Genomic DNA, 12,493 nt, shown 5'->3' on the forward strand with positions numbered 1-12,493 from the left:
TTTAGCTACTATTTTTGACTGTCTTAGCTCATGCTTAGATATGTCTGGTTTTACTTCGGCTGTATAGCGGGCCTGGGGTACTTTTAGATAGTTCGGTATTGTTAGTTTTAGTTTTAGCATTGTCACGTTTTAGATTATTTAGCCTTCTTGTACACTTAGCTTAGTTACTGTACGATTAGTTATCATATTCACTGTTAGCTAGATTATTCGTGCCTTGGTTTAGTAATATCATGTTTTAGTAGTTTAGTTATCCTGTACCTTGTTAGCATTGTCATGTTTTAGCTTAGTTATCTTGTCATGTTCTGTAACTCTGTCTGCAATTTTGTTCTTGTGTTGTAAAGCACTTTGAGTCGCCTCGTGCTGAAAAATGTACCTACCTACCTACCTACCCCAACACTTGTATGTTGGGGGTGGGTGCTGGGCAGTGGCGCAAAAAGTGGGTATGCACTGTATGCAACGCATAGGGGCGCCGCACTAGAGGGGGCGCAAAAACGATGTGGGGATTTTTTTTCTAGTTGGCATTTTGTATATTTAAAAGCTGTTTGTGCATGTATGAAATGATCAATAACAGAGGAACACAGGAAATATTAAGGCCAGGCTAGCTAAGTTGTTGCGGCTACGGTCCAACGCTGTCGTCACTGTTGCCTAGAGATGGACACAGCCGAGGTGAGCTGCCACCAACCCGCGTCTTTTTAAAATGGCCACCAGATATCTCACCATGTCATTAGAAGCAAAAACTCTTGCAAAAAGGCAGACGTGAGTGGGAAGATACACATCCCAGGATGAACAGCGTCAGTGAGGATGAATACAGCCAATAAAAACAATGTGTCGCACTGTGCGCTATATGATATCAGACAGAATGGATCAGTAGAGAAACATTGCAGACTAACCAGACATCAGTGTCTCTTAATCCCTCAATCAGCTCCTGAGACCCATATGGTACAGAAGATTTTGCTGTGATCAATTAAGCTTCTTTTTGTGCTTTTCGTAGACTATTATGGTTTGATTATTTGATTAGGATGTTGAGTTTGGATGGTACGTTTTTTCATATAGTAATAACCAAAATAATATAAACAGCAATTTAAAGAACAAATCATACTAATAGATTAACAGTAAATAAATAAATATTGTGAAGAGAAACCATTTATTTATCCGACAGTAAAATAGTTTGTTAGGGATTTCTGTGTAGGAAAAATGTTTATATCTTTACTAACATAAAACTATACTTTACGTTAAAGTTTTTACAGTGTTCTGTGATCAATATTATTTTATTAATGTGGTGTACCAGTTTGGATAACCAAGCTATAAGAATGAAGGAAAACATGCTAACCAATGCCTCAGACACAGACCTGCAGCCCATGGGTGGTTCTAGACAGGAGCTGAGGCTATGTTTAAAAGGATATTTTTGGAAATGACAAATAAAAACATGTTTTGTTTATTATACAGGCCTTACTTAAGTCTTTTCTTTGTGGAAAAGACTAATTTTTAAACTTGGTTTTATATTTAGTGTTTTAACATTTCATCCTGTTTTTAAATAATTTTAATGATTTTCTTTGTTTGTTTTGCAGTACAATAGTTTGGTTGTTTTAAATGAGACATATAAATAACTTTGATTTGATTTGTTCCTTACCTCATTCTGCAATTCATCGTCACTTATGTGTGATGTCAGCATCTCAAACAAGGAGGTGTACAGCTCCTCTGGGTTAGATGAAATCATGTTGCCTGCCTCCAGGTATTTCTCTACTTCTCTTTGAAGGATGGCTCCATCACCTGAACCCAAAGATCTGCCGGAGCTGGGAGCATCTTCAGTGGCAACGCTCTTTCCACTCTGCTGGTTGTTGAGGAAGTTGAGAAAGTCTAGCCTGGAGGTCTCATCATGGACATCAGAGAATGGCAGGTTTTCAAGTGGGTCCAGAGTGTAGCAATCATATGAAAATGTAATGTTGCGTCCAAATGAAGAACCTTGTTGGGGGTTGTGACGAGAACTCTGAGTCTTGATAAAGTCTTCAACTCTGGAGTCTCCAAGTGGAGCCACCAGCCGGGCCACACAGGAACAGGACATTTCAGCCGCAGATGATGGAAAAGGCCCAAACATGTGTTTAATGGCTCGAGTGTCCTCTGTGCCCACATGGTCTTTGTTGTGGAAGGTCTCAAACAGAAAGACAGCTCCACTTTCGATGGCTTCCTGACCATGTTCAGTACCAACTGTTAAAAAAAAATCAAACATTTAAACTTTTTATTTTTATCTTGACTGCAGTGGTTAAAACAATGCATGTGAAAAAATACCTTTAATCTTATACTCAGAAAATACATTAAACAAAGGAAGATTAGTGGTAAAACCAAGATTATATAGTACAAGAAGAGGAAATTATAGGTGCACACACACATACATATATATATACATACATATACATATATATATCTACATATATATATATATATATATATATATATAGGTAGACATTAACTTTTCTGGTATTCAGTTTAAGAGGTGCATTCAATGATCCCCAGAACCAGAACCAAACGAAGAGAAGCAGCATTCAGTTTCTATGCACCACAAATTTGGAACAAACTTCCAGAAAACTGTAAAACAGCTGAAACACTGGGTGCCTTTAAATCTCAACTTAAAAGCACCTTGAAATGCCTTGCTGCTGAAATGTGCTATACAAACAAAATTTGATTGATTGATTGATTACTTTCTGAAGTTTCATTAAATTCTGTTCCTTAGTTCATGAGATATTTTGGTAATGGACAGACACACACAGGCAAAAACACCATTGTCTGCCTTTTGTCTTTGGTTCATGGGCAGTAATGAGTTTATAAATGCACAACTCCTCAGTCTTGGTAGACTCAGTTTTTTATTTCTCCAAACTGAGGCCATTTAATCTTTTTTCTACAGCAGGTAAGATATGTATTGTTTGTTACTTTTCAACACAATTCCAGATAAAAGTGGCCGAACTATTCCTTTAAGCACTGGATGCATCAGAGTATTTCTGTAATAAAATTTAAAAAATATCAAGAGCTACATTTTACAATTCATGAATAGGAAAGCAATAAGAACAATATTCTAATTCAGGGCACTGCAACCTTTCAAAAGAATTATTTCTGTTCCTTTTTTCCAACATAAAATATGTCCAGTGCCAGAAGCCTACTCTGAAGATTGAAATAAAGATTTAACCATTTTGTAATAATGCAACTCATAATAAAGTTTTATTAAATATTAGATTTAAACAGAAACTAATTAATTACATTCTAAAACGGAATATCAAAAAAAAAATTGTTGCCATTTTAGGACAAACGAAAAACCAAACTCTTATAAGAAAGAGAAAACCATTTTGTTCATACTCCTTTTGATAAAAACGTAACCACTAAATCATGGAGGCCTATGAAAGTCTGAATTATATGTGTGGAAATTTAATAAGTACTGTACTTATGATAAATGATAAAACATATATTTATGTCCTGGTATTAGTTAAGTCAACGTGAAAATTAGGACAGTCTGTACAGCCCAGGTATTCAACTGTGACTCACTGAATTTCCTTTAATAACTGATACCTTCATTTATTTAAAACTTGTATTCAGTTTGTTATGAAAGACAAGCCTTTACTTCTAATCCTCATTGCTCTCAGAATGACGTCATATTTTTCCAGACCAACTGATTCTAAAACCTCATAACAGAGTAATATGTTTGTAAAACTATGCTTTCTGGTTTTTTTATCCTCCCTTAGCCACCTGCTGTAAATGTGTGAAAAACGTTTTCTAGTGGATTTCAGAGAAAGACCACACTTTACAGATGAAAGTTAAATTTATGAAGTGGTAAACAGATATTTGATTCTTGTCTTATTATCATTCGGTTTCATAAATTTTATTCACATATTATAGAAAACTGGCCAAGAAAACTGCTACGATTAGCTTTTGGGTCTAAATATAAAAATTTATTTCCACATTATTTTTGGTCAAATCTACAAAGAGCCATTGTAAAGGAACCAAAGAGCCACACATGGCCCAAGAACCACACATTGCAGAGCCCTGCTCTAATTATTAATTAATCAAATAATAAATAAATTGGACAAAGACAAATTTAAATGGGCCCAGTGCCTTGTTAATTTTAGTTACAGTGACTTGTTTGTGCTGCCTAATGGTGAAGTTTGGCTCCGAGTTTGGCAGATATAATGAGCTGTGACTATGGGGGAAATTATACATGGAGCAACAGAAGCTCCAACAAGAGCTTTCTGTTTAAGGTGCCTGCACCTCATTTAAATAATATTCCAAACAATGTCTTTAACCAGAACCACTGCACACAAAGAGGAATATAGAATAATTGTCCAATTAGAGAAAAAATGTCAGAAGGACAGTGAGAGAATCGAGCGAAGAGGGACGAATAGGAAAAGTAGAAATAGGTGAAAAGAAGTTCTACCAATTAAAATGGTCAAAGGTATGGAAGATGTTGTTGCACCAAGCCATGAAGAATGGTAGCTTTCATCTTCTCCTGAGAGTTCTAATGTGCAACATCCAGTCACACGAGCTGTTAGCTTTAACACGACCATCAGCAGAGACCATAAACACAAGATTAGTTTCAATCAATGAATGGTAGAAATAAACCAACTGCCATTAAGTAAGAGATGAAGACTGAATGAAAACATCATGAATTTTGATTGTAAAGCATCTCATAAGAGAACTATTAAATAAAAGGTACACAAGAATAAATTAACACAAAGTTAACAAAAACAGTTCATTAAATGGCAGAGGAATGGATGTCACCTGACACCTTTCATGCTAGAGATGACACGCCTTTCATGCCAAGTTCATCATGCTAAGAGTTATTTCCATTTCGGTCAAACCTTAGAATTGACATTATGCTCAGTCCCATGTGATATTGCTGCATTTCACATAATCTGTATTATGAATAACTTTCAGCTATAACCACATTTTAGCTCAATGTGACTGCATTAAAGACATTTTAGTGCTTTATATGGTCAGTTGGCTGTCGCAGCCATCTTGAATTTGGTTGGATCTAACAGGTAATCAGGTGTAGATTTATATCCATTAATTATTTTCTACAAGTTTCATTAAAATTCATAATGTGGTTCATGAGATATGTTGATAACAGACAAACAGAGTTCATGACTAATAGTTAATGGCAAAATCTGTAATCTGTGCAAGAATATGTCAGAATATGTGTTGGAGATCAATCTCAGCTACTAACACACCAAATTTTGGCGCAATATCAATAAAATTGATTGAGTTACAGCCATTTTTGGTTTTAAAGTCAGTTGGCTACTGAAGAATACGGTTGACTCATAATGTCATTTAACTGAAGATGTGCATCTAATTGATATTTTGTGCAAGTTAAAAAAAAAACGATTCACTGTTTCATGAAATATTTTGGTAACAGACAGACAAACACGTACACACCCACACATTGTTGCCTTTGCCTTCAGCTGTGAGCAATATTTAAAAACAACATCAGCAGAATAAATTCATTGTGATTTTCAATCTATTCAATTTTAAATATATCTTTGAGGTCTAATGATTATCTAAAAATGATACATAAATATCAATACCTTTACAATTTGACCACCAAATGTGTCTTTTTTAGACACTAGTCTAAATAGAAAAAAAAAACTGTTTCTACAGAAGTGCAGTGTAAATGCTGAGTGTTAAATTACTTAATTAATACAACCCCTGACAAAAATTATGGAATCACCACTTTTGTAGGATTTTGTAGGATCAATCAATTGTTTAATTTTGTTTAAAAAAAATAAATAAATCACAGACATGCCACAAAAGCTATAATTTTTTTAAATTCCAACCTTCTGACATTAAGAAATAAAAACAAAAGAAATTGTAGTCAGTCACAGTTGCATTTTTTAGATTAAATGGAGGAAAAAATCTGGAATAACTCAACTTTGAGGAAAATCATGAGAAAAACATTGTGCCATTTGTACTTTGTTGCTTTTCTAACAGCTTGAATTCTCTAAGGATAGACCTAACTAATGACAAACAGTACTCTTTATCAATCTGCCTCCGTCTCTTATTGCTGATCACAGATCGACTTTGAAAGTTGCAGTCTTCTCATTGACTACTTTCTTCACTTTCTACCAGAGATTTTCAACTGGATTGAGATCCAAACTATTTGCAGGCCATGTCATTGACATTATATGTCTTTCCTGAAGGAGAGTTTTTCCGTCCTTTGTCTTGTGGAAAGATGCATTACCTTTAAAAATGAAGTCATCATCACCAAACATCCTCTCAACTAATGGAAGAAGAAGATTGTCCAAAAATTCCAATTTAGACTTTGGAATTTATTGAATATGCAATGGCTGTCATCTCCCCCGTGGTTTTACCTGACATGCAGGCCCAGATCATAACTGTTGAAATTTACATTTTCTTCATGCAGTCATTTTCATAAATTTCTGTCTGGGTGTTAAAGATTGCTTTCTTTTGGCTCTGTATACTAATACCTGTCTTTTAGGTGATTTTTCACAGGTCGTCACAGACATTGATTCCAGTTTTTGCCCACTTGATTCTCATTTATTTTGTTGTGCATTTTCTGTTTTCAAGACATATTGCTCTAAGTTTTCTATCTCGATGCTTTGATGTTATTTTTGTTCTACTAGTATACTTCCCTTTTACAACTTTACATTTTGTTTGTACTTGGTCCAAATTTTAGACCCAGCTGACTGGGAACAACCAACATCTTCTGCAACATTCTTGAAGAAGTTTAATAATCCTCTCCTTTGTTGTACCTGGTAACTATTGGGTTATAACTGGCTACAACAATTATATCTGACAAAAATCACTCATAAGAAAACTGATAGGACTAATGAGAAAACATAAAAAGATGAGACATGAAAAGACAAAAAGGATGAATGTGCGGGTTCACACATAACCAGTTCACTGCGATCAGGAGAGATGTCAAAGCATCATATTACAAAAAGTATATTTGTCAGAAAAACAAAAGTGTATGCTGACTAAGCTTTCAGACAATAACAATACGAAAACAGCATTCTGTCATTTCTAACCCTTATTTCCTAAGTGTCACACAGATGATGAAAAAACTAATAATGGATTTGGAGTTAATTACCAATTTGTTTGGCTGCCAACAGGAGGCTCTTCAGTTCCTGACTGACAGCTAGCTGTTCAGCCTTGTCCTGATGCTTGGTGCAGAAATGGACAATCTTCTGCCACGTCAGACCCTCTTTCGCAAAAAGCTCCTGTCTCTTCAGACGCTTGGCCTACCAGGGGTCACAAAGACAAATGCATTTAGCTTCCATAAAAAAGAACAGTACAACTTACAGCTGCAGGTCTCCCTGACAGTACTTGATTTACAGCAACACCATTCAAATACAGTTTTCAAATGTATGCAAGCAGGTGGTTTGTATATATGAAAATATCTGATAAAACACAATGTAGTCCAGTGAGATACAAAATGTATATAGTTCTTACAGTATATGTAAGAATATTTATTTATTTTATTATTATTATATCTTTGCACCTGTTACCTCTCAAAGTTTTAGATCATCTCATGATGACAAACGACAAATAGTGCTAGAGAACAGCCTCACCTACAAGCACAACACATTTTAGCTCAGTATCTGTAAAACTGACATATTTATAAACGGTTCTTGTGCTTGCTAATGTTTACTAACAAGGTTGACTCCAATAGTTGATGCCAATGTTTAAAAGCAAAGATATCAACAAAGCATTACAATCAAAGTATGTGCTGGGGTTAATGCTCAGCTACTACCACACCAGGTATTAGTAAATTAGATGTAAAATTGACTGAGTTATAGACATTTTTGCGTTTTCATAGGTCAGAAGTCTGGCAGCCATCTTGAACTGAACTTACTACAAAGTGATTAATTTCTAAACATGTCATTAAATCCACCCAGTAGTTCATGAGATATTTCAATAAAGCTACATACAAATGAACACCCACACAGACATGGGTAAAAACATAGTTGCTATTTTGCTTTATTGCCAAAAGGAATTAAAAAAAAAAAAAACATTTATATTTTTTTATTATTATTGAATTTTGTTTAGACAGTGCAATTCCACACACATCAGTTGCAGTTCTTTAGAATCCAGTGTTGATGAGCTTAATGTTTCTTTTTTTTTTGGCTCTCATTAGAGAGGTGAGATATTAAATCTGAGCAGGTCTGACAGCTCAGAGAGCAGAGGCCAAGATAAGCATTAACGGACTGACTCCACTACAATCAGCATCTCTAAATCTTCTAAAACCAAGCTTTTTAGCACAAGCAAAGAGATTATCTCAGAATGACTTTAACCATTTTTTTCCCCTGAGAAGCACTTTTCTGCTCAGAGGACTTAATGAGAGCTGAGACAGGTAAAAACCAGGGTCTCAATAGGTAGAGTAGTCAGGTAGAGGATCAGAGACATAAATTTAAGCCATAACAGCAGTTAAAATATGCAATTTTTCAATGTTTTTAATTTAAATTTGTTATGGTATATGTGTAACACTTATGCTAAAAAGAACCAGTAAATAATCATTTACTACCAAACATCTACAGCAAAATTTGTAATAAATGAGTGAAATTTTTACAAAAACCTTGATAAGTGTGATTCACATTAACTCTAAAACAGCCATTGAATGATGTAAAACTGTGTTAGAAGCATAAAAATCTAATTAAAAAAACATTAAAAGTCATGTATTTTGACAGATATTATGGTTTTAAACAAAGGGAGGTTCCAAACAAACAAAGAAAAACAGTACAGAAATGTTGTTACAGAACATGACAGCTGTAACAGAAATGTTACATGTAACACAATGTAACGGTTGCCTTGCATTTAGGCCCTCTTGCTAATAGTTCAGTTGCAGGCCTTGTCTGTGGTTAAGTCCAGTATCTCACTGTTGGAGACCATAGACATTGGGGACCACAGACATATACTGGTCGACTAAATGTCCCCGTCTTCTCTTGTTGGAAACTGAAGCCAGCAGGGCCCAGTTTACAGAAGCTGCCATGTTGTATTTTTGTGACCAGAGTCTGTGCACTAGGGATGAGGGGCTTTAAGTTCAAACTTCTCTTCTGCACACAATCGTGCTTTTACATGATCTTTCTTTAAAGAATGAATTTATTAAAGCCAAACATATTTGAAAAAGAAGTATTATAACATACAGTAGCAAGGGAAGAACTACGTGTGTGTAATTTTGAACAAGGGCAGTGTTCCTTTTGTTCATATGGAGGGGGCAGGACTAAAGCGTCTCCTAGAACCAGCTAAGAAAAGTTTGGCCCTGTTCCAGCTTCAACTTCCATTCTGGTCTGAGATCTACCTATATTAACATTTTTTGTTGGAAAGTAGTAGGTGAACACCATTAACAAGGGAGTCTCCAAAATGCCTCAAATCGTTCATGTGGGTTCTCAGCTTTTTCGCAAGTGTGACGCTTACAGTCCTGTCACTGGAATTTTGAACATGTTCAAGAAAACTGTGCAACAAATTTTCTCTTGAACTAGTCACATCCTTGTCCTCAGTATCTTAAACCCTTCTCAATTTTGTCACAGATGTCTCCATCTCACCTCTGTATTTTGACAACTGGAGTTCTTCTCTGACAGAAAATGTACCCAGGTCTTAAAACCATATCAATGATAAATAATAACTAAAAGCACTCGGAGAGCACAAATCTCTGCTAAGGCCATCAGGTCATTAAAAAATTGTAGGACACGGATTGTGATATGGAATACAACCAAAATTTAATCACTTGTGCTTTCAAGATTTGTGGTTGTGATAACGTTAATGATTTTGATGGGGGGTTTTTTCTTTAAAAAAAAAAATAAATAAATAAATAAGGTATAGGGTCAGTAATATTTTAAAACAAAGTTTTCAAATGTTCAAATAGAGATGTTACTTTCACTATTAATTATTTATAGAAGCAAGCATATATAGTGCTATGTCTAAACTAAGCACAAAAAGTAAAAAAATTTGTTTGATCGATTATGTTTATTGTAACAGTGCCTCTTGGCAATAAATTATGCCCCTTTTACACAGGCTCTAAATCAGAAGTCCCGCTCTACTCGGCTCGGCTCTATAAAGAATGCATTGCGTCTATACCGGCCAGTTTGGTCGGTAGCAGAGGAATGCCTCCTTGTGTTGGGGGGGTACGCTACCGAAACTTGGCGTCATTTGTGTAAACAACGGAAGAGTTATGGACAACGTTGGCCCTGTGTTGTTGCTGTTTTTTAAACTAATGGGGATTCTCCTGAGACTTCAGGAAGAGAGGCGCAGTGGAAGAAATGCTCTGGATGCTGCGATTGTTGCACGGAGTAGGACAGCTGTAATCCGCCGGAGATTTCAGGCTTTACAGCACCTTCAGCTGGGGGACAGACGGCATAAACGTTGCAGTGTAAGCTAACGCTGTTGTTTATATTCCTACCGTTCGCTCTTTATGCTTGTATCTGGTCACACCCACGACCAATGAGTGAACAGGAGCTAAGCTTGCGCCGCCCAATAAAGCAGGGCCTGCCTTTTTGGTCTCTGCTTCGGAGCAGGGCCAGCCGGGCCAGCCTCAAAAAATGCTGATGGAAACGCATGCAAAGCAAGCGGAGTATAGTGGAGCCGGGAACTTTAGAGCCCGTGTAAAAGGGGCAATATATACCATTGGAAATTCTGTTTATTTCCTCTCAAATGGTGCGACATTTGTTAGGAAAATGCATTTGTGGGTTGAGCAGCTGAGTTGAGTATGTGGGTTGTGCTCATGCAAAATCTGTCAAATCTTTCTCCAATGCCAAACAGCTTACTCTGCTATTGCCCCTTATTTTGAGATACGGGTACTCCAGGTGTGTCCACCTGTGAGCATGGACCTGCTTCAGTGGTCAGTTGTTGTCTGCTCCAAGCATGCCCAATTTGACTGATCTGGATAGGACCTGTGACATAGGGCAATGTCAACATGATGTTCCACAAAACCAAGTTGTAGCATTATTTGGAGTGAGCCATAATACAAATTAAAAGTCAAGTTCCATATGACAGGGGATGTCAGAGACAGGCCGTAAAGAGGATATCCCACGAATTGAGATTCTGCAACCAGTGGAAATCCCATATCTGAACAGTCTGGGACTAGAGATACAGATTCGGGTTTTGTGGGCAGATGCCAATTTTTTATATTTGTACAGGGCTGACCTGCTAGTACTAATTTTTCCACAGATTTATTTCAAAGAACTATAAGTAACAGAGTACAAAATATTCATCCATCCATTTTCTTGACCCACTTTTCTGTGCAGGGTTGCAGTGAGCTGGTGCCTCTCTCCAGCAGTCATTATGCGAGAGGCAGGGTACACCCTGAACAGGTGTCAGTCCATCACAAGGACACACATGGCCTTTCTGCATTGTAAAGCTTGACCCTGGTCATCCAGGTGAGCAGGCTTGTCATAGCAAGAATGCGCAAATCTCATGAGATGTCATTTTTTTCTGCAACACCCAACAACGAAAAACATGAACCTCGTGCTATTTCTTTTCATTGTTCCTTCTCAAAAAAAAGAAAAAAAAAGTTTTAAAGAGCAAGAGAAGATGCACCTTATCGTTTGACCAGGGCAATGATGCTTTATTCTGCGTTGCCATATTTTTGACAGATAAACAAGAGGTCTCTTACACAACCCGCCAAAAGAAAGTAGCTGAAAGAAAATGGTGATAAGGAGCAGCCACTGGAAATGTGATCCTACTGTGATGTGGCCCCCAAGGCCAGTGAACCAATCAATGGCCTACAGTCTGCTGATGTCAAGTCTGCAGCACAAGACGGCCCACATGGAATCCCAGGTGCCTAAGTTCCAAATATCGAGCTGGAAGTAGCCCAATGCAAAGACTAAAAACCTGGGCTGGGCCGACCCAGGCCAGGCTGGCCCTTACAATGCAAGTGGGCCAATAGAGAGAAACAAGACAAAGAACTCCAGTACTAAATGTGGATGAAACTACTCAGTTAAAGACTGACAAAGAGCTTTCACACTGGTGCTCAACACAATGCTAATAATAATAATAATAATGTTATATAATAATAACGTCAGTGGCTGAAGGAAAAACAAATTTTTACCTGTAAAGGTAAAATGAGGTAAAGTGATGGCTATTAAATTAAAAAGCAAAATGGTCTTGTATTATTAAGATAAATACAGGTGCTGGTCATAAAATTAGAATATCATGAAAAAGTAGATTGATTTCAGTAATTCCATTTAAAAAGTGAAACTTGTATATTATATTTATACATTACATACAAACTCATATATTTCAAATGTTTATTTCGTTTAATTTTGATGATTACAAATGACAACAAATGAAAATCTCAAATTCATCATATCAGAAAATTAGAATATTACTGAAGACCAATAAAAACAAGGGATTTATAGAAATGTTGGCCAACTGAAAAGTATGAACATGAAAAGTATGAGCATGTACAGCACTCAGTATTTAGTTGGGCCTCCTTTGGCCTGTATTACTGCAGCAATGCGGCGTGGCATGGAGTCGATCAGTCTGTGGCACTGCTCAGGTG

The 12,493-nt window shown here is 36.6% G+C and overlaps 1 protein-coding gene across 4 annotated transcripts in view; it reads right to left on the bottom strand.

The window, feature by feature from the left end:
- Nucleotides 1-12,493, bottom strand: part of ascc3 (activating signal cointegrator 1 complex subunit 3) — a 297,685-nt gene that overhangs the window by 276,026 nt on the left and 9,166 nt on the right. For all 4 annotated transcript variants that reach the window (XM_037980369.1, XM_017414246.3, XM_025005501.2 and 1 more), the window contains exons 3-4: nt 7,088-7,238; nt 1,631-2,205 (exon numbers count right to left, since the gene is read on the bottom strand). In XM_037980369.1, the coding sequence (XP_037836297.1) occupies nt 1,631-2,205; nt 7,088-7,238 (726 nt within the window). The remainder of the gene's footprint in view (nt 1-1,630; nt 2,206-7,087; nt 7,239-12,493) is intronic.

This window comes from Kryptolebias marmoratus, linkage group LG16 (genome assembly GCF_001649575.2).
Source record: "Kryptolebias marmoratus isolate JLee-2015 linkage group LG16, ASM164957v2, whole genome shotgun sequence".
Taxonomy (NCBI): Eukaryota; Metazoa; Chordata; class Actinopteri; order Cyprinodontiformes; family Rivulidae; genus Kryptolebias; species Kryptolebias marmoratus.